We start from the raw sequence: 23,434 nt of genomic DNA on the forward strand, positions 1-23,434 counted from the left end.
TAGCTCGGGGGATGTAGCAGTTTACATGGGGGTGGCTAGTGCAGCTGACAATAGCCACCTATTTGGGGGGGGGGGGGACTTGGTCGATTAAGTGCTGATATTGAACATATAACCGGCCTGGTTAAGCTTATAAAAGTCAGCCCTGTTTTTATGCACTAATCCTTAGCCAGTTAAGTGCTGAATATCAGACTAAACCGGCTATGTGTTACCTGGATCCACAAAACCGAATGTTTATGTTTACTTGAAATTACGATGTATCACCAAAATTGGATTGGCCAACACTAGGTGATGTACAATTGAAAACAAAGAAAAATAAAAGGAACTCCATTTTCAAAGGAAAGAATCCAAAATACTTAAAATCTAAATGAGGAAATAGGGGGGGGGGGGGGGGGGGGGGGAGAGAGGAAGAGAAAGAAGAGATACAATGATGATTGCTGCTATTGTCTATATTTTCCATTATTCTCAAGCAGTATTGAAGACCATTGAAAAAAAGATTGGGTTTCAAGCCGACTTTAACGTACTTATATGACAGCTCAAACCGAAGCTGCTGAGGTAGGTTATTCCACATTGAAGGGGCCAGAAAACAAGAAAGCACTGGTGCAAGTAGAATCCCAGAGAGCTCTTGACAAAGGTGGAAGAATTAAGTGCTGGTCATTATGTGATCACAATACCCAAACCGGATCAAAGGGGATCGTAGGGTTGGACCGATAAGTCTGGGATTCCTTCTCTGTATGCCTTAAAAGTCAGGAGTAATATCTTAACTTGTATTCTGGACAGAACCGGGAGACAGTGCAGATTCTGGAACAATGGAGTGACGTGATCTCGATGCTTCGCATTACAGAGAAACCTGGCTGCTGTGTTTTGAAGGGATTGAAGTCCAGGACCAGGCTTGGGAACCACTGCACTAGGCTACTCCTCCACTTCCAAATTTTGTAATGAAAAGTTATTTTAGAAAATAGTTTACATTTGTTCAGGGCATATCGGGGGGGTGGGGGGTGGGGCTTACATACAGGTTCCAATCTCCTTGAGCTTTCAAAGAACTGAGTGGCCGATGCAGAATGTATCACAGTAGAGCAATGGCAGTAATCCACAGCTCATTGCAAAATGTTACCCTTCCATAATCTTAAAAAATGGTGGAGCCCTGCTTCATGGGATGCATTCTGGGGACTTTTCAAGATGGCAGCACAGGACGGAGGAGTGAGTGGGCATTGCTCCTGCCCCTTAAGATACGATTGGGGGGGGGGGGATTAGATGAGTGGGTGGGTGCCACTAGATAACAGGGACTATTTGGTTTAGCCCAGGTGTAGGGGCCCAGGTGGGGGGAAGGCTTGAGGCTGAAGCACAAAATTATCAGGGGCAGGGTGGTCAAACTGTAAGGAGAAGGGGTGCCGGTAGACACCCACTCCTCTGAACCAACCTTTCTATGCTGCACTGGACTTGGCAAAATTTATCTTGCGGTAGCCACATGGCCAAAACTTTTTTTTTTAAATTTTATTTTGCATGACACAGAATGGCTACACACTACATTTGCATCCATTTCATTTATTTATTTAGCACATTTAAACTCTGCCAAAATCCTAGGCTGGCTCTCCATGCAAGTGAACACCGATGCTGAAACCCTTTCTGCGTTGCTATCTTTCGGTAAAATAGTGTCAAACCTGTGGAAACCGCGTGGGGACGTTTTCTGCATTGGCCCCTGAGTAGTAACCTTTATCAGGTTCCGGGAGGTGGAGATGGTGCTGGGCAGACTTATACGGTCTGTGCCAGAACCGGTGGTGGGAGGCAGGGCTGGTGGTTGGAAGGCGAGGATAGTGCTGGGCAGAATTATACGGTCTGTGCCCTGAAAAGGACAGGTACAAATCAAGGTAAGGTATACACAAAAAGTAGCACATGTGAGTTTATCTTGTTGGGCAGACTGGATGGACCGTGCAGGTCTTTTTCTGCCATCATCTACTATGTTACTATCAGGTTCCGGTGTAAAATCTAGAGATGGGGTAATGCTGCCTGTCTTGGGACTGGGGTGGATTCCTTTAAAATCAGGCCACTGAAACTCACAGGAAGTTGCTGGGTTCACGGGGCCTTCTCAAATTAAATCAAAATGAAATTGCATTCCATAATTTATGGGGTGTACACTTATATGCTGCTATTTAGACGTGAGACCTGTACATAGGGCTTCTAAAAGAAGGGTAATGATGTGATGCCCAAGCGGCAGGTACTGTGCACAGCCAGGCAAAAACCTCTGTAAATGGCAGCCAAGGAAAAGCTCTCTGTTATTCCTCGTTCTTTTCCTTCGTACTGGAAGTTTACTGAGCTCTTGCCAAGAACTCACTCAGACTAATGAAGTGCGTATGTAATGGGTTTGAATAATCTGAAGTCATCAGTACAAAGTCTCCCTGCTGCAGAGCGCTGAGCACAAGGCGACAATTTCAAATCTGATGCCCTACATCTGCTGAGAGGTGCTTGGTGGCCTACGGAGGAACGGCCGCACGCAAACGGCAAGTCCCCATCTCTAAAATGGCCCAACAACAACCTTATTTGAATGTCAACATATCCTGTGCATGGAGGCCATTTATACCGAGGTTAATTTACAAACGTACTACTAATTATAAGGGAAGGCCTGCGGCAAAGAATCTTTTTCAGAACTGACTAGTGAACGACAGGAAAGTATTCACCTGCCTTGCTTCGTGGCTCTATGAGAGTGTTGTGCTGTGATCTGTGTATACCCCATGACGTTTCTAGAACACAAGGAGGGCTGTCCTGACCATAGAGGTAACGGGAGGAGGAGACCCTCTTTCGGAGGGCAGCTGGGACTGGCATAAAAACCTCAGCTCCACTGTACTCTTTCCCCCGATATTCAAAACTATTTAACCGGTCATCTCCCGCTAAAGATCCTGGTTACCAGCTAGCCACTAACCGGCTATATCACATGACACAGCTGCTTAGGCGCGGATATTCCTATGTTGAGCGATCAAACTAGGCCACTTAAATAGCAGGCCTATCTTTGACCTCTAAAAAGTTAACCACTAAGGGCTGAATATCGGCACAGGCGGTTAACTTTTAGTGGCCAAAATAGACCCGGATATTCAATGCCTGTCATCAGATATATCTGGGTTTAACGCCGGTGGCAGACAGGAAATGCACTGCCTATCGGCGGCTGAATATCAGGCCCTTTGTCTTTGGCTCCTTTGGCCATTGTACAGTATTGTAGGGGGAAGAGTTTTTGGTCGGGTAAAGCCATCATACTGTAAAATGCATCTTTCCAGCACCCTGAGAAAAAGAGGGCAATGTCAGTGGTGTTGCTTGGTTGCCTGCCACCAGGGCTGTTCCAAGGGTCTGTGGCGCCCCCCTGCAGGAGATCAGTTGGCGCCCCCCCCCCCACAGACGAACAGTTGGCGCCCCCCCCTCCCCTCCGTGAAAATGATCGCTGCCCTCCCGCTCCCATGTCCCAACTGCCCGCCCTCTTCTCCCCCACAAGATCCCTTTTAAATTTACCTCCCTCCGGCAGCGAAGGTGCGTCACAGCGTCAGTGAAGGAGGCGGCGCTCCCGACGTCTCTACTACTCTTCCCCCTTCGCTCAATGTCCCGCCTTCTTCTGATGTCATTTCCTTGACGTCAGAAGAAGGCGGAACTCTGAGCGAAGGGGGAAGACTAGTAGAGACGTCGGGAGCGCCGCCTCCTTCACTGACGCTGTGACGCACCTTCGCTGCCGGAGGGAGGTAAATTTAAAAGGGATCTTGGGGGGGAGAAGAGGGCGGGCAGTTGGGACGCAGGAGGGCGAGGTAAGCATGGCGTGGCGCTCCCCAGAGGACGGCGCCCTCCTGCCGTGCTTACCTCGTTTACCGTGTTGGCACGGCCCTGGCTGCCACCCAGGGCAGTTCGCCGCTGTGCACCCCCTCTCCCGGGTGCAGCTCGACCCCCCTCAAGGTGCAGCACGACACCCCCCCACGGGTGCAGAGCCCCCTGTCACATCACCTCCAAGCCCCCCCCCCCCGGTGCATTCTTTTTACCTGCTGGGATGCTGGAAGCAGCCGCACAGCTGTCGGCTTTGCAGGTTCCCTGTTCCCTCTGCCCTGGAACAGGAAGTAAGAGCAGAGGGAGCAGGGAACCGGCAGAGCAGACAGCCGCGCGGCTGCTCTCTGCACCCCTCCTGCAGCGTGCAACCGGGGCGGACGGCCCCCACCGCCCCGCCCTCGGTATGCCACTAGGAGATGTGGTTGAATAAGCCAGTGCACCAGTGTTAATAGAGGAGCAAAGGATAAAGTAATTGAGTAAATATCTCTGGAACACGAAAGAGAATCAAGGAGCCACTGACCCAGGAACAGAAGCCGAGGACACATTGGATGCCCTCTGGATTTATTTATTCACCACATTAGCCCGAAGCAGACTCAAGTTCAATGTGGCTTACAAACAATAAAGTGAATAAAACACAACTTACAATCACTTCAAGAAGCAAACAAAATACATATTGAGTGATACAGCCGACTCTCTGCGAATATTCAAGCGCTGGCTGGCTAAGTTTAGTGGACAAATAGTCTTATCATTGTGCACTGAATATTCAACGGAAATGGCACAGCACAGAGTATCCGGGGTCAGCACTAAATATCGGAAGGAGAGAACATTTTGGTCAGCTGTGAGGGAAGGTTCACAGTTACAGGGAGGGGCAGGTGTCACCTGAATCCAGAAATGGTGGGGCTAGAACAGGAGCTGATATTCAGCGACGCTTGTCTGGGTAGGAGCAGCTTAAAACCAGATAAACTCCGCTCACCCTGTCCAAACCCGGATTTCCATTAGCATAATCCAGACAGTGCTGGGGTGGAATATCTGGATAGGAGCAATTTCCAGCTAACTACCGGGAATACCTTTAGGACAGCAAAAAGGCTATTCTAACTTTATCTGGTTACTCATTCGCGTAACGGTCTCAATAATTGCTAGTGTCTGGATAAGTTATGCCTCAATATTCTGTATCTGGAACCAGTGCTTAGTATCTGAGAATAACTGCATCACCTGGTATTTTATTTTAATGGGATTCTGGATTTTTCTCACACCTTTCACACTGGCCATTGAGACTGGATATTATTCTTACAGTGATAAGGAAGTAAATACCAACAAAACACGAGACAACATAATACATATCTGATCCCTTCAGACAGGTGCTCATTCACTGTACATGTCAGGCATTATCTGATGAATCAAAATGCACTTCAAAGAAATTTTAGTGAGAAAATATTTGTGTGAATTTAGTGTGCCGAAAATAAACCCCTCTTCCTCGCTCATTTTCAGAAGGGAATATGTGGAGAGTAAAGTAGGGGGGCAGACTCAGGAGTAAAGTCAGGAACTATTTTTTCACGGAGAGGGTGGTGGATATGTGGAATGCCCTCCCGCGGGAGGCAGTGGAGATGAAAACGGTAATGGAATTTAAACATGCGTGGGATGAACACAAAGGAATCCTGTTTAGAAGGAATGGATTGACGGAATCTTAGTGGAGATTGGGTGTGGCAACGCCGGTAACTGGGAAGCAAAACCAGTGCTGGACAGACTTCTACGGTCTACATCCTGATCGTAACTGAATAGATGGGCTGGAGTGCAAATTTTAAGGGGCTTCGACATTAGCTTCAGAACGTTTAGTACAAGAAAAGTGATGGGCAGATTTCTACGGTCTGTGCCCTGAGAATGGCAAGGACAAATCAAACGGGTATACATATAAAGTATCGCATACCATGTAAAATGAGTGTATCTTGTTGAGCAGACTGGATGGACCGTACACGTCTTTATCTGCCGTCATTTATGTTACTATGATGACACGGTGCTGCACAATGGTGAAAAGACACTTCAGTTGACATTATGTCCCAAATAGACAACTGAGCTCTGCAATGAATCATTCATTTAGAGTTTTACTTCAGACAACTGTTACAGAATGAACTTCTATTTATTTTGACCAATTGGGCCCACTTCTTCCTGGGGCGATGGCACCGTGAGTTTTTGTTTGGAACTACCTAGGGTTTCCTAATCTCCTCCCGTCTCCTTCCCTCTCGCCCAGCCCCATAAACCACAGCTGCCACCACAAACAGGTGCCTGTGAAACTCTTGTCTGGCCACCAGGTGTCACCGATTTGCTACGATGGGATTCCGTCCTCTCTTGCATGCATAGCACTTCTGGCTTTGAGTGGTGCAAGGGGCAAAGTGAGAAACTTTTTAACATTTGAATAGAGTTAAGTAATAGGCATAAATTAAATTACTCCTTGTTTGTCTGAAATCTGCTCTCCAGGCACTACAGGGCAAATGTAGTCAGACTTTTCAAAGCTCAGAGCAAATAAGAAGCTTCAGATCCAGAGAAGATCAGACACAGTGTGGTCTGAGGCACTAAACCCATGCACTGGATTGACACTGAGGGGCCGATGCACATAAGTCCCCGGAAACAACTGCTCGCTATTTCCACCTCGGTAAAGCGATTCTCAACAGAAATTGCATGCAAATGAGCTGCACGGACTTTTAGCGTGTGGTTCGGCAGGGACGGCACCAGGGCATGCATAGAACAGTCAATCGGTAAGCGCGGCCTGCTCTGCACATGCCCTGAACAGTGTGTCATGTGAACACGGCTCCATGGTGACATATTTTTTAGGACCTACCAAGCTAGGCAGACCCCCGAACAATAGAAAACCTCCACGATCAGAGAAGCAAGAGAAAAGGAAAGCGTGCAGTGACTGCGAGATAAAGCAAAGCAGTCACCAGAGCACATAGCGCTGGCCCACACTTTATTGCAAAAGTGGATAGAAATGCGAGAATTAGAATCAGCTTTCATGCCCTGTGCGTGTATGAAAGCCGTGTGTAGCTTTTTTTGCCCCCCGCCCCCAACCAGCTCTAGAGAAGGAGATGGAGCCATGATGGAGGGAGAAGGGTGAATGGAGCGGCAGAGGACCCGGGAGCGGCTGGAGGAGATGCTGGCCGACCTGGGCAAGCTGAAGTACCTGCGGCAGCAGCAGGAGCTGCTCGTGAAGGTGCTGCTCTGCCCTGGCGCCCGGGATCCGCCTGATGATGCCCCTTCGTAGGCGCCCAGTGCAACGCCCAGAAGGGGGATGCCCAGCACCCAGACTTCTGCAGAAGTCTCACGAGGCCACCACTTGAACTCTAGGCAGCCATTTTGAATCGGCGCCGGGAGAAAGACAGTCTGCAGATGCACAGGGCAGGAAAGAGGGGGCTCTTTCCTGCCCCGAAGAGGTCACTAGACCACCAGGGCACCACACTAAGGTAAAGGAATGCAGGAGAGGATAGGACGCCTGCATGTCCGCAAATCCAGACAAGCGGGCAGGCTGGCAAAACCCACCCGGCCGTGTCCTCAAAAAGAGGACATGTCCAGGGAAAAGAGGACGTACTGTTAAGGATTACTGGTTGGGGAGCAGACAAGAGAAATCAGTGCTCTGGCCTGAGTTGTGCTCTTATAGGGTAATTTAAAAAGCATGTTAAGAATGCACAACAGACGTGTCACTGCACAAGTAGATAGTTACAGAATTGCCCAGAGGTAATACCCGCATAAACATAGCCACGACTTTCATGTGATATACAAGTAGCTATTCTGAGGGTTAAAGAATGGGTGCACGTTTACTCAAACCAGTGTCCCACAAATGGCAAAAGATTGAAGAAGAGTCATCAAATCTAGCATGGGGGAACTAAGGCCGATGCTGGACAGATTTCTACGGTCTGTGTCCTGCAAATGGCAAAAGACTGAGGAAGCTTTGCCGACTCCAGTGTTGTAGGTCACTTAATGGTCACACACGTAGCTCGGGAGGGGGTGGGGGAGGAGAAGACATCTTGACTGGTAAGTTGAATATTGTCAACAGTACTTGGGGATGATATATGGTTATAACCAAGACTCTCATCATGTTGGCTGCCTATGTGGTTGGCATGGTGGAGACGACAACCAGCGTTTACGTATGGGTGACTGAGGCCCACACAGAGTGGCGGGCATGGCTCTGGCCACCTTGTTCGGCAGTCTGGATGGACCGTGCAGGTCTTTTATCTGCCATCATTTACTGTGTATTACTAGCATATGTAGTAGGGATGGACATTCGGTTGTAACTGTATGTGAAATGTCAACGCCATAGCCCATGTTGTTGCATGTCGTTATCAAAAGAAAACAAGCAGAAAAAAAAAACTATAAAAATTAATGTTTTATCATTTGCCGATAACAGTGGGCATATTTTCAAGACAGCATGTACCATTTGCAAAGAGGGCACCCATCGCCCATGCGCAAACCGGTGGGGCAACGGGGGCCTAGGCTCCCCCCAAATTTGCTTTGGGTCCCTGGTTGGCTGGCAGGGGACCCTAACCCTTGCCAGCTGAAGACTTCATCCAGCGCTGGTCTGCAGCGGAGGCACCGCCGCATTGCCTGCCCTGCTCTCTTTTCCTCTTACGCCGGGCACGCTCGGTTTCATTAAAAGGAGTGTGCCGGACATAAGGGGAAGAGAGAGCAGGGAAAGCAATGGGGCAGTACCAGAGACCAGCACTGGACGGGCTCAGCTTTATCTCTCAGCGGCCCTGGGAACTGGGTGCAATTCCCACTGCAGTTCCATGTGACCCTAGACAAGTCACTTAACCCTCCACTGCCCCAGGTACAAAAAGCTTAGATTATGAGCCCAGTAGGGACAGAGAAAGTATCTGCACAGAATATGTAAACCATATTAAACCATATGTAAACGGCAGAAAAAGACCCGCATGGGCAGACTGGATGGACCATGCGGGTCTTTTTCTGCCGTCATTTACTATGTTACTTTGGTTGTACCACAGAAAGGCTGTATATGAAGTCCATATCCCTTGACATAGACAAGACAGTCACAAACAGAAGCCAAAATGCTCTACTGGAAAGAAAGCGCCAAGAGAATGAAGCAGAGCAATGGAATCTCTCGCAGATGGTGTTCAGAACACATTTTATTGAAAATACTTCCAAAACAATGAGGATGACCCATTGCTTTGAAAAAATTTTCAATAAACTTTGTTCTGAACACCGTCTGTGAGAGGTTCCGTTTCTCTACTTCTTTCCCTTGACGTAAGCACACACAGGTTAACTTTATAGAATGAGAACAAAGAGGAGTGGCCTAGTGGTTAGGGTGGTGGACTTTGGTCCTGGGGAACTAGTTCAATTCCCACTTCAGACACAGGCAGCTCCTTGTGATTCTGGGCAAGTCACTTAACCCTCCATTGCCCCATGTAAGCCGCATTGAGCCTGCCATGAGTGGGAAAGCGCAGGGTACAAATTTAACAAAAATAAAATAGATACTATTGGAGATTCTACATGGAATGTTGCTACTGTTGGAGATTCTACATGGAATGTTGCTACTATTGGAGATTCTACATGGAATGTTGCTACTATTGGAGATTCTACATGGAATGTTGCTATTCCACTAGCAACATTCCATGTAGAAGGCTGCGCAGGCTTCTGTTTCTGTGAGTCTGACGTCCTGCACGTACGTGCAGGACATCAGACTCACAGAAGCAGAAGCCTGCGCGGCCACATTGGTGATCTGCAAGGGCCGACTTCTAGTGGAATAGCAACATTCCATGTAGAATCTCAAATAGTTGCAACAGTGGAGGAGTGGCCTAGTGGTTAGGGTGGTGGACTTTGGTCCTGGGGAACTGAGGAACTGAGTTTGATTCCCACTTCAGGCACAGGCAGCTCCTTGTGACTCTGGGCAGGTCACTTAACCCTCCATTGCCCCATGTAAGCCGCATTGAGCCTGCCATGAGTGGGAAAGCGCAGGGTACAAATGTAACAAAAATAAAATAGATACTATTGGAGATTCTACATGGAATGTAGAAAGCATGGGGTACAAATGTAACAAAAAGAAAACATATGCGCCTAAGTGTCTTTCTTCCTAGGTGCCTCATTATATAACAAAACTCTTAGCTGTTCTCTTTTCACTGCACCTATCAAGAGGATGAAAAATTCACAAGTTATCCTCAGTTCTGCTGAACAATCATGTTATTGATGACCATAAATTAGCAGGAAAAAGGGCTGAGGGACTTACGATGTAGCAGGGCTCACAGAAGGCCTTCTTGTCCACGGCATAGAAAGGCTGTCCACGGAGTTTATTATTGCATGTCATACAGGTAAAGCAGTCCACGTGGAACACCTGGTCCATTGCGGTACAACCGGTACCTTCTCCAACAACATTCTCACCACAGCGGGAACAACGCCCTGGAAGCGGAAGGAAAACTGGCACCATTAAACGTTTTTCCACAAGACTCAAACCCTTTTGAGAGTTATCCTAGTCAATTCAGATCCTACGCTTGATCAAAGTCACTGGCCATTCTTTGACATGTGAGAAAACTTGTCCAGCCAGTGGTGGTTACCAGGTCGGGACAGAGCTCGATGCTTTGAAGGCTTCAACATAAGAATTATCCAAGATGAGGTACATAAGTTTTCAAGACCACAAGAGTATGAAGCACTGGATTACTAACTTCTGGCCCAGAAGTTCTTACCATGTATCTCCGATATTCTCTTCAGGAAAAGAAATAACCCAAAAATTAGACATGCAGACTGAAAATCAGAAAAGTCAGTTCAAATCCTACTGCTGCTCCTCAAGGCTTTGGCAAGTCACTTCACCCTCTCTTGCCTAAGCTACAACTTATATTGTAAGTCCAGTGGGAACAAGGATATACATAGTAGTAGATGACGGCAGAAAAAGACCTGCACGGTCCATCCAGTCTGCCCAACAAGATAAACTCATATGTGCTACTTTATGTGTAAACCTGACTTTGATTTGTATCTGCCATTTTTAGGGCATAGACCGTAGAAGTCTGCCCAGCACTAGCCCCGCCTCCGCCACCCAATCTCCGCTAAGCTTCTGAGGATCCATTCCTTCTGAACAGGATTCCTTTATGTTTATCCCATGTATTTTTGAATTCTGTTACCGTTTTCATCTCCACCACCTCCTACTCTGGCCGATATTCAGCAAATGGTGGTCATTGTTTTTTTTTTTTTAATGCTGATTGTCGCCAGCTACATTAGTCCCAGATATTCAATGCCAATTGTCAATATGGTCCTTTAGCCTCTCTGATCCCCCTCCCTCCCATTCCTTTAAAATTGCCTTCCTTCTTCCGATCTTCCTCCTCCCCAACCCTTAACATCAAGGCCCCCTCTCCCATCCTACCCCTAACACCCCCAATCACAATAGACCCCTTAGGCTTACCTGAAATCCCTGGTTTAATGGGGGCGATGGGGACAGGAGTGAGGCTGCTACAAGAGGTCATGGTAGCCATTTTGATGGCACAGGAATGAGTGGGGTTTGCTCTTGCCCCCATCGCCACTGGTGAACCAGGGATCTGAAGTAGGCCTGGGTGGGGTTTGGGAGAGGGTCTTTCCTTGACATTGGAGAAGGAGGTATAAGAAGGGAGGAAACTCTGGGGGTGGTGGGGGTCGATACCGCAGACTGGCAGGGGAGGGGGATCAGAAGAAGGGGAGTTGTTTTGGAGGGGGTAGGAGGGGATCAGAGGGGCTAAAGGGCCACATTAAGGATTATGTGGATGCTGGCTGATACTCAGCTTTTGAGCTGCCATAAATTTACTCAGTTAGCTATATGCATGCTGGCACTGAATATAGCTGACACCCACACAACTGCCAGCTTCTCCCCAACTCCACCCCCTGTACCGCCCCTGACCTGTCCACTTTCGATATGACCAATCAGAGCCAGTATTCAGCGGCACTGCCCAGTTAAGCGCTGCTGAACATCAGTGGTTGGGAGGCCCCACGTGATTTAAGTGGGCAGAAGCCTTAAATCTCTTTGAACATTAGGTGGACTGTAGCTAAATACAACTCATCTTGAGCTAACAACGAAAAGATACAAGTGAAATTGCACCCCTCCAGAAAAAAATAGATTTTACTATGTTTAGCAACCCCCACCCCACCCAAAAAACCTTTGAAATATGAATATGCATCATTCCAAAGTAACGAAAAATTATTTTCTGAAACAGGTGATAAAGGGCAAGACATATCTCCCTCTTTAACTCATTGAAACGTTAGTTAAAAGGCAAATTTTGACATTTTCCACATTTAGTATGGAGATTCTCCCACTTAAACACAGCAAACTAGTCTGGAAATTTTGTAAAATATACTTGAATGTGCAAACTCTTAACATCTGCTGATGATCTGGCCCTGTTGCAGCTGACTCTACAGATAAAGAGTGACTGCATAGGATAACCATGTCTTCAAAATCAAAAGAAAACTCTAGCCCATGGAGATAAAACGTTAGAGTACACCTACAACCATCTCCCCCCCCCCCCCTCAATATCCTCACATTTCATCCATGGAACTGCAATCACACACTTAATTCATGCACCCCCCCCCCCATAAATTGCCCCCCCCCCTTCTCGGACACCCCCCCCCCTCCCATGGTACCAGAAGCTACTTGAACGTGCTGTTCACCGCTGTTGTCTTGAATTTCTTTCATCTCAAGCTATTCTTGATCCACTTCAATCTGGTTTTCGCCCCCTTCATTCAACTGAAACAGTTCTTGCTAAAGTCTCCAATGACCTGTTCCTGGCCAGATCCAAAGGTCTCCAATTCTATCCTCATCCTTCTTGATCTATCTGCTGCTTTTGACACTGTTGATCACCGCCAACTCCTCGATACACTGTCCTCACTTGGATTTCAGGGCTCTGTTCTTTCCTGGTTTTCTTCTTATCTCTCCCATCGCACTTTTAGTATATACTCTGGTGGATCCTCCTCCACTTCTATCCCACTATCAGTTGGTGTACCTCAGGGATCTGTCTTGGGACCTCTTCTTTCTTCCATCTATAGTTCTTCCCTTGGTGCTCTAATCTCCTCCCATGGTTTTCAGTATCACCTTTATGCTGATGACTCCCAGATCTACCTCTCCACACCAGAAATTTCAGCAGGAGTCCAGGCCCAACTATCAGCCTGCTTGTCTGACATTGTAGCCTGGATGTCTCAACGCTATCTGAAATTAAACATGACCAAGACTGAGCTTCTTATCTTTCCCCATTCTCTGTTTCTTTGGCTAATGCTCTCATCCTGCCTGTCTCATCAGCTTGTAACCTTGGGATCATCTTCGACTCCTCTCTCTCTTTCTCTGCACATATTCAACAGACTGCCAAAACATGTCGTTTCTTTCTCTATAATATCACCAAAATTTGTCCTTTCCCTTCTGAACACACTACCAAAACCATTATCTACACTCTTATCATCTCTTGCTTAGACTACTGCAACTTGCTTCTCACATGTCTCCCACTAAGCCATCTCTCTCCCCTTCAATCTGTCCAAAATTCTGCCGCACAACTTATATTCCATCAGTGTCGCTATGCTCATATCAGCCCTCTCTTCAAGTCACTTCATTGGCTCTCTATCCATTTTCACATACAGTTCAAGCAGTTCCTCAGTACCTCTCCACTCTTATTTCTCCCTACACTTTTCTCTGGGAACTCCGTTCACTGGGTAAATCTCTCTTATTGTTATTGTTACATTTGTACCCCGCACTTTCCCACTCATGGCAGGCTCTATGCGGCTGGCAATGGAGGGTTAAGTGACTTGCCCAGAGTCACAAGGAGCTGCCTGTGCCGGGAATCGAACTCAGTTCCTCAGTTCCCCAGGACCAAAGTCCACCACCCTAACCACTAGGCCACTCCTCCACACCACAGTCCCTGCTCAACATAGCTGACAATCTAATCAAGACAGACAAACGGGACAAATAAGGGATAAGGGAAATACTTAAGATGGGAATGATAAAGCAGACATGGGTACTGAAGAAGTGAATAGGGTTAGGAGTTAAAAGCTGCCTCAAAAAGGAGGGCTTTTAGCATAGATTTGAAGAAAGCCAGAGATGGAGCTTGATGTGCACCCTTCTCCTCCACTGCTAACTCCAGACTCCGTTCCTTTTACCTTGCTGCACCATATGCCTGGAATAGACTTCCCGAGGCAGCACATCAAGCTCCATCTCTGGCTTTCTTCAAATCTATGCTAAAAGCCCTCCTTTTTGAGGCAGCTTTTAACTCCTAACCCTATTCACTTCTTCAGTACCCATGTCTGCTTTATCATTCCCACCTTAAGTATTTCCCTTATCCCTTATTTGTCCCGTTTGTCTGTCTTGATTAGATTGTCAGCTATGTTGAGCAGGGACTGTCTCTTACATGTTCTAGTGTACAGTGCTGTGTACATCTACAATCGCTATAAAAATGATAAGCAGTTGTAGTAGCAGTACTGTTTCCATTAAAATTAACATTTGGATAAATTCTTGCTGTGTCTTTCGTTCCTTGGATCACTGCTGCTATTTGGTTATCTGAACTGTACCTAAAGTCAACGGCAGTGATTCTTGGGATAATTAAGGCAAAATAAACTACTGCATAAGATGAACAAATGACAGAGTGGTTATTAAAAATAATTAAAAAACTAAAAGATAAAAGAGTGAACTGAATAGTGAGTTTCTCACTGAAGAATGGAGGGGAGAAGTAGCCTAAAGGCTGGAACAGCAACTGAGCACCAGAAAATTCAGGGTTCAAATCCCACTGACACTCCTTTGTGACCTTGTGCAAGTCACTTAACCCTCCATTACATCAGATACAAATTTAAGATTATAAGCCCTCTGGGGACAAGAAAATAGCTATTGTACTTGAAGGTAACTTGCTTTGAGCTAATACGGAAAAAGCATGAGCTAAATCCAAAACAGTTTCATTATCATCTGAAATCTTGGAAGAGCTTTTATTCCTCAAGACCTAATCTGAAGCTACTTCCATGTATCTGAAACATATTATAACATCAATTATTTAGAAAGCCATAAAATGTGTTTATATTTGTTTTTAAAGAGCTCTGAAACCGAAAGAGACTCCAGGATTCCAAAGATACCAGCTAAGTTGTTAATGCTGCTATGTGAAGCCCAAACAGGGACCACAACCTTCCTAAGTCTGCACTGAGCTTGTACATGATGGTCAATTACCGAGTGCCTGGCTACTACAGGACGCTTTTTTCTCTCCAGTAAACACCGAGGCATGCATTACTGCAACTAGTGTGGGTCCCATTACATTCATTGTGCTTTCCTGAAAAGTAAAGTCATCCTGAGAAACACACTCATTAGCTTCCAAACCAATGCGATGCTTACCACTAAAGTCACTCGTCCGTTCTCTAGGGGCAGAAGATCCTTTTGCAGAAGTTTCAAAGAGCGCATCTGAAAAACTATGGACCTGAGCTCCAATAAACTGAACATGACAGTAGATAGGGGGTAATTCCATAACTGAATGATTCCATTTACGTGCCCCCAGGCCGCACGGTAGGAGCCTGTCCTAGAACGCAACCTAGGTGCTGAAGCTCCATTATAGAATACTAGCATAACAGCATATTGGCGTATCTAACAATTAGGTGCCCCCCAGTTACACCAGCCATGTCCCAACCATGCTCCGCCCCTTGCAAATATGTGCAATGCAAGACAGTCGCTTATTTACAGAATAGCGGTATATTGGCGTTTATGCTTGTATTCTAAACTTTTCTGCCTGGAAGGAAAGCATAAATGTTAATGCCCAGTTTATCGAATTGCCCTTGATCCAATGGTTAAGCCTGCCCTGTGTGCCAAGCCCTAGCTTCTTCCAGGAAATGATCCAAGGCCCTGGCTCCTCCTTCAAGCCTCCTCTTGCCTTTTGCTCTCTCCTCCCTTCGCACTCTTCAAACCCTTCTCTTTCACATTGCAAATAGTGACAAAGGACAGGAAGTACAGAGCAGCCAGAAAATGATTCTTTTTTTCAAGCTCTGCAGCTCCCGTCTTCTCCTATGGCACTCATGTTGAAAACCAACAGGCCACACGAAGCAGGTACAGTAGCATCTGAGAAACGGGCTAATGCCTTCCCTGTGTCCTGCTCATGAAAAAGTCAGCACAGAGCCTTAAATTACCACTGGACGGCCACCAACCAGGAATTTCACGCCCCAATAAAGGGACTCAAAACCAAGACCAAGCAGTATTCAGCTTTCTTTTATGAACAGAATATTATTTAACAATGGAATGCCCTGTTCTTTATTTTGCTCATCTAATTGCTGGTTGTCTTATTGAGCAGCATGCGTTACATTCTTCCAGTTCATTTTATTCTCTCTAGAATGGTATCCTGACTCATTTCTCAAAATTCCTTACTACCTTCTAGAGCTGATGGAATGAACTGTTTGTTCCCTTTGCCTGCTTCTGGCTAAATTCTCTATAGGGCACAGATAAAGGTCACCTGACTAGCATAGGCCGATGCTCAGAACTCTGGCGCTTTAGTGAACAACGGCCGGGAATAGTGAAGGAACAGCATAGAAAATAGCTCCCCAATGCTCATGCTAACTGCATGCAAATAATATGCGTGCTGTGAGACTAAAAGTAAGGGGGAGGAACATGCCTGGTACATGTGCACAAGAGTTTCACGGGAAGTGTAGCTCTTGTGCGCATGTGGTAGGCAAACTATTGGCATCGTTCCACTGCACCTTTAAATATATGCCTTTTATGACAGAACAGTGTTTTTTAAGCCTGTAAAACTGCCTTAAATAATTCTGAAGTGTATTTCTCTAGTTTGGCCAGCAGGAGGTGCATTTTTATATTTTGAAGCTGCTGCAGAACCAAGGTTGTTCTCTTTGTTTAAGCCTTTTGGAAAGGCAGTCTGCAGTATACTTTCAAATGTCACGGTCCCAGGCTCAGGCTCTTAGCAAACTGTCACGGACTCAGGGACAACGTGAGCTCTTGTGAGTTCTTGGGCTTCTGTCGAACGGCAGCAGCAGGCAGACCCTCCAACCAGGACTGGACTGAACAAGCAGGACTGGAGCAGACTAGAAGTGCAATAAGCACACAGGCAGAAACAGACCAGAAGTGCACTGAGCACACTGGCTATACTAAGACACAGAACTTGGCTTAGGCAGGGAACAGAGAAACAGAACCAAGTAAAGCCAGAACACTCATACGGGCCCGCAAGGCCGAACTGGAACCCGTGCACACAAAGTCCTCTCATACATGCCGCACGGCCGAACTGGAACCCAAACACAACAGCAGAAGGCAGATGAGACTAGGCAGAGCTCTAGGTGAGGCAGACTAGGCAGAGCTCTAGATAAGGCAGAGCTCTAGGCTGGGCCACATGGCCACACAACAGAACAAACAGGCAATAACCAAGACAGAAGTGCTAATACTAGCACACAGACAAATTGAAGAACTAAGGCAGAAGTGCTCACCCTTGCACACAGACAAACAGAAGAACTCAAGCAGAAGTGCTAACCCTAGCATAGAGACAGATAAGAACCAAGGCAGAAATGCCACACAGGCACACTAACAAGGAAATAAGAAAAAAGTGCTATACAAGCACACCGACTAGGAAACAGGGCAGAAGTGCTACACAAGCACAATGACAAACCTGGAGACCTTTGGCTTTGCAAAGGCCCTGAATGAATGTCCTCACCTTCTTTATAAGGGCCTTCACTGATGATGTCACAACTACAGGAAATAGATGTGTAACACACTGAACACCAAAGTGACTCTTGGAACACAAAGGAAGTGATAGCAGAGGCAACAATTAAAAGAAAAGAACAGACTGGAGCCACCTCTGAAGCTGACCACCGGAAGACAAGGCTAGACTGAAAGTGGAGTCATGACCACAGTCATGACATCGAACTTGTTGTCTCAGCTCGAATTGGCCCAGGAGCTCATTTTCATTTGGACTTTACAGTTTTTCCCCCCAGTCTTAGCCAGGAAGAAAAGAGAGAGGGATCTCTTTGCTAAGGCCCTGTAAAACAGTTATATTTGATAACTTGTGAGCAGCTATATGTCCTGATCTTCCCAGGTACTGTTTAGACAGTATACACATGTTTAGTTTGTTTTCTAATCGATCCATTTTTCAGTTACTTGTTACTGTTTGCTGATTGCACATTTTCTATCCACTGTTCAAGTTTGTTCACCCTGCTTGTCTGGACTGATAAAGAGTCCTGGTGGTTTGTGTGCTGGGTCTGTGAGTGCTTTCTGGGAACTGTGGGAACACTGGGAGTGTGGCTCCAGTAATCTAGAAATCACTGGGGATAATTTGAGAGCAGGAGACTCGCCCAGAGGCGGTTGGGACCCAGTTGGTGAGAGGAGGGTGCTAGTGTAGAGCACAGGCAGTAGGTGAAGGCAGACTTGAGCTGTGCTGGGGTTATACCCTCTAAGTGGCCACGGGTTAACCTCTTGGTGGATGGCTAGGCGTTTTGTGACACCTTTCAAAATTGTTTTTTTTTTCACTGAAGTCATATTTAAAGTACAGAAACAGGCATCAATGTATACTTTCATTTTTAGCTTTGCTCAGACTCGCACACGTGTTTCTCACTTCCAGAGCTTGATCCCTTCCCCTTCCAAATTCAATCAAAACCAGCAGATTTTAAGGAGAAAATCATGGGAAACCCTCTCTTCAAACACCCTGGTTTCCAGCGCTAAGGGCAGCTTTGTTTTGTGCGTTGTTGTTCTCTGAGCATTGGGGAGGGAATAGGAAATGACCTCATTAACATCCGTTTGACTACATTTAAATACAGTTTGCGCTACTGTTTGGCGTGCACATTGTTTTCTATGATAGAGCCTTCTGAACATTCTGCACAGATTAATGCTGGTGCTGTCCAGTGCTAATCGGCTCTAGCGCCGGTGTTAGGCTCTGAGCAACAGCCCGTAGTAGCGTAAGGGCTCGAAGGAAACAGCACAAGTTACGTCCAATTGCAACGGAGCTGACCTTTTTTGTCATTCTCAACAGTTCACATTTAATTACCTTAACACATTTTCTTCTTGACTTCTCAGAACTGCTTTGAGCTTGCTAGCACATTTAATTAGATTAACCAATTTAAGACCTTTTTCCATCTAACCATTTTTACAATGCTGAGGATTCAGCATTTTAAATTCAACCAATATAGACATTACCTAATGGTGATGTGAGACAGTGCAATTAACATTGTATTTGAACTATAGACAGGAAATATTTAATGCACATCACAGTCATCACGGCTTAAGCTCATTTGGCCTTTTCTCATTGCCTAAATCAATGTAGCATTTTACCAATCTGTCAGATAAATATTAGAAGAAACAGAACCGTAAAAGTAGATAAGGATTGAGATACTGTATTCACAGAGGCACAGTGTCAGAAAATATCTGATAAATAAAACTTGGAAAAACAATTAGAATTTAAGAATTAAATTTTCAGCTTTCCAAAGTCCAATGGAATTTCTCCTCTCCAAAGGGAAAGGGAATGGCCCTTTTCTGTGATTTTTTTGCAACTACATTCAAAGCAGTTTACATAGTATATACAGGTACTTATTTGTACCTGGAGCAACGAAGGGTTAAGTGACTTGCCCAGAGTCACAAGGAGCTGCAGTGGGAATCAATCACAGTTCCCCAGGATCAAAGTCCGCTGCACTAACCACTAGGCTACTCCTCCACTCCTGATTTTTCATATGCTTAAGTATTCCTCTGAAAGTATTCCTCCCTTGAATAAAATCTATTATATTCTCGCAATGTCAAATGAGAGGGGAGATCAAACTGGGTCTTTTGAATGTGGAAGAAAGAGCGGAAGATTTGAATATCTCTGAAATCTTGGAAACATCATTAACTGAGGAATCTGAGAGAGCTACGCTGTTGGTATCGTTTGTGTTCGAGCAGGACTTGAACTCTCTAATGAGAGGAATTTAAAAGCCCTGTTTTAAGGGGAAAAAGATGCAGATATATCCTGATGTTACCAAACACAAGATCAGAGAAGAGCATTGTTGGGTTTAAGACAGAGCGTTCGTGCACTAGGTGAACCATTTCTGGTTATATATCCATGTAAATGTGTCGTAAATATCTGGGAATTAAGGGCCACTTTTACTAAGTAGCGGCAAGCCCAGCGTGGTCTTATCGTTTGCTATACAGGAAGTACCATCGGGATACCGCAGCAGCCTGGCGGTACTTCCCACCCCTAGTGCGCCGTCATTTCCGGCACTACAAAAAATGTATTTATTTTGGTAACGCGCCAGAGTGTACCCGGGGGTAATCGGGCAATACCGCACGCTGCCCGGTTACCACCAGGTTAATGCGGGAGCTCTTTCCAGCACCTCAATAAGTAGCAGGTAAAGGCTCTCCCCCGAAATGGCCACGCGGCAAGTGATTTACTTGCCGCGCGGCCATTTCCTGCAGGAAGGAACTAAATTGAGCATCAGACTTACCCTTCTTCATCACTGAGGAGCATGAAGAAAGAATATCGAAAATGAAATTAAAAAGGAAGGAAGTGCAGGTGAGTAACAGTAACGGTTTTCAACAGTGAAGAAGCAGCACCAAGATTAAGCAGCAATTCAGTTCAGGAACAAACTGGAAGTCTATTTACTTTTTCATTAAGAACATTTATAATAAGCGCCATCTACAATTCTTGGCGGAGAACAAATCAGTACCTTCCGCCTGTTAGTAAGTGGCCACTGAAACATCTTCTTGCCGACTACAACTAGATAGTTCTTCTAGAATTACCCTCTATGAGGGTAAACGAGGTAATCCAATTACGGTGGGGGGGGGGGGGGGGCAATATTCAAAATGATTTAACTGGCCAGAAATGGCTCCTGGTGAGTTAGTCGCTTGTACAGGTCTAACCGGTCATATCCAGCAGCATTTAACTGGAAACTACTGGTGAAAATCTTTGGTTAGCACCCAATGTGAAACCAGCTACTTGGGGGCATTCCGGGGGCAGAGTCAGCACTTGGCGGAATAAGGGACGATATTCAGCACTTAGGGCGTCTTTTACTAAGGCGCGCTCATGTTTTTAGCGCACGCTAAAATTGCGGGCATGCTAAACGTTAGAGATGCCCACAGGAATGCACTGACATCTCTTAACGCATGAATGCGCTTTAGTAAAAGACCCTCTCAATTGGCCAAGGTAACTGCATAAATAAGGTCGCATAGAAGTCAAGCCTAGCTTTATGCAGTGCCTCGTCGCCTGTTAAGTGCTGAATCAGCTAAGGTTTAGCCGTCTTCGTAAACCCAAAAATTAAATGGCGGAGCTCAGACATGGCCCTGCACTGAATTTCTGGGGATAATGCCAGTGGCAGTCAATGATCGTCACCGGTTAAGAGGATAAGGAGGCAACCTATGTGTCTTTATAAAATACTAGGGTACGTGGAAGAAATTGTGCTCGAGAGACGCCTTCTTACCAAAATACTCATCAGAGGGAGGGTTCTCCATATCAAACAGCATCTTCTTAGTCAGCTGCTCCAGTTCATCTTCGGGTCTCATGCCTGGGGTAGGGACGGAACTTGAGAACCCACCCTGCAACGACAGAGAAAAGGAAAGCATTTTATTTCCTTGCGTCTGAAAGAAATTCCTTAATTAAGGCAGATCTTACAAACCTTGATGTAAAAAGCCAGCCCTTTGTACAGTGTACACGAGGATAATCCATGAGCTGTAGCCCTTTCCTGCTTAAAAATGTCTATCATGTGCATTAGCCAACACAGAGTAGGAAAACAGGTCCTGAACCTGATGTCATTAGACATTTCCTTCTGCATTATCTGATGATGTAGAAGCCTGAAATAACCATCTGAAAATGGCAGATACAAATCAAGGTAAGGTATACACAAGAAGTAGCACATATGAGTTTATCTTGTTGGGCAGACTAGATGGACCGTGCAGGTCTTTTTCTGCCGTCATCTACTATGTTACTATGTAATTGATTAGCACCTAATTACTGGTGCTAATTAGCTCATTTGGCAATTAAATTGCATGCACAAATTGGCCACCACATATAGAATTAGGGTGCCTATGCCTACCTATAAATGCAGTCTATTTCTGGTTTGAAGAAAGCAAAGGGGCAGACGATCTGCAAACTCCAAAGTGGAAACTGTACAAAGCAGATCGTTAATAAACCAAAATATATTTTATTGATATGACAAAGATAAAATATGCATATAATAGCCCGAGACAGGCCGTGTTTCGCCCAACTGGGCTGCTTCAGGGGCTATTTAGTAGTTCTCCACTACCAAAACAGAAATATGTTGATAAAAGCAAGTATATGGTCAATATCCTGAAAAACACGGCTCATCCAGAAATACAGAAACAAATAGTTGGAGATAAAAGGCTGCTCATACGACCTCAGGTCCATAACTATTTCTTTCTGCATTTCTGGATGAGCCGTTTTTTTTCAGGATATTGACCATATACTTGCTTTTATCAACATATTTCTGTTTTGGAATACAATAATGGAACAACTCTTCAATTATATGCATCTAGTCTAGTCCCCGACCTAAAAATCATTCCTTTTAAGGCCATTTTCTAACGTGGCTAAAATATGCATCTCGCAAGTAGAAGCGTAGATTCAGCGGCTGGTTCCACTGTCAGAAAATTGAGGTCCTTATTTGGGGGGGGGGGGGTGTATTATGGGGAGCTGCTTCCATTAGATTTTGTTCTTGCAACTCAAACTTGAAAAAAAATCTCAGTACAGTGTGTACCACTTAGAGCTGAGGTGAATGAGCTCTAGAGATTAACTGTGCTTCCTAACAAACTTTCATATTCAGTTATCTTAAACAGAGAAATGGAAAAACCAGACAGAAACACTCACGCCATCCAGGGCTTTGAACAAGATAGACATTATTCACTCAGAACCCAAACATTCTCATACCAAAGCCCCTAGCACAAAGGATCTGTCCTCTTGGGATACACAAGATATTTAATGATCTACATAAGTACATAAGTATTGCCATACTGGGAAAGACCAAAGGTCCATCGAGCCCAGCATCCTGTTTCCAACAGTGGCCAATCCAGATCACAAATACCCGGCAAGCTCTCCAAAAAGTACAAAACATTTTATACTGCTTACCCCAGAAATAGTGGATTTTCCCCAAGTCCATTTAATAATGGTCTATGGACTTTTCCTTTAGGAAGCCGCCCAAACCTTTTTAAAACTCCGCTAAGCTAATCGCCTTTACCACATTTTCTGGCAACGAATTCCACAGTTTAATTACACGTTGAATGAAGAAACATTTTCTCTGATTCGTTTTAAATTTACTACATTGTAGCTTCATCGCATGCCCCCTAGTCCTAGTATTTTTGGAAAGCGTAAACAGACGCTTCACATCTACCCGTTCAACTCCACTCATTATTTTATAGACCTCTATCATATCTCCCCTCAGCCGCCTTTTCTCCAAGCTGAAGAGCCCTCACCGCTTTAGCCTTTCCTGTTAGGGAAGTCGTCCCATCCCCTTTATCATTTTTGTCACCCTTCTCTGCACCTTTTCTAATTCCACTATATCTTTTTTGAGATGCGGCGACCAGAATTGAACACAATATTCGAGGTGCAGTCGCACCATGGAGCGATACAAAGCCATTATAACATCCTCATTTTTGTTTTCCATTCCTTTCCTAATAATACCTAACATTCTATCTGCTTTCTTAGCTGCAGCAGCACACTGAGCAGAAGGTTTCAACGTATCATCAACGACGACACCTAGATCCCTTTCTTGGTCT

The 23,434-nt window shown here is 45.6% G+C and overlaps 1 protein-coding gene across 4 annotated transcripts in view; it reads right to left on the bottom strand.

Moving 5' to 3' along the window:
* The window catches only part of LPP (LIM domain containing preferred translocation partner in lipoma), a 618,364-nt gene that overhangs the window by 99,466 nt on the left and 495,464 nt on the right, over positions 1 to 23,434 (bottom strand). For all 4 annotated transcript variants that reach the window (XM_030216648.1, XM_030216645.1, XM_030216646.1 and 1 more), the window contains 2 exons: positions 21,130 to 21,244; positions 10,019 to 10,188 (listed from right to left, as the gene is read on the bottom strand). In XM_030216648.1, coding sequence (XP_030072508.1) covers positions 10,019 to 10,188; positions 21,130 to 21,244 — 285 coding nt within the window. The remainder of the gene's footprint in view (positions 1 to 10,018; positions 10,189 to 21,129; positions 21,245 to 23,434) is intronic.

This window comes from Microcaecilia unicolor, chromosome 10, assembly GCF_901765095.1.
Source record: "Microcaecilia unicolor chromosome 10, aMicUni1.1, whole genome shotgun sequence".
Lineage (NCBI taxonomy): Eukaryota > Metazoa > Chordata > Amphibia > Gymnophiona > Siphonopidae > Microcaecilia > Microcaecilia unicolor.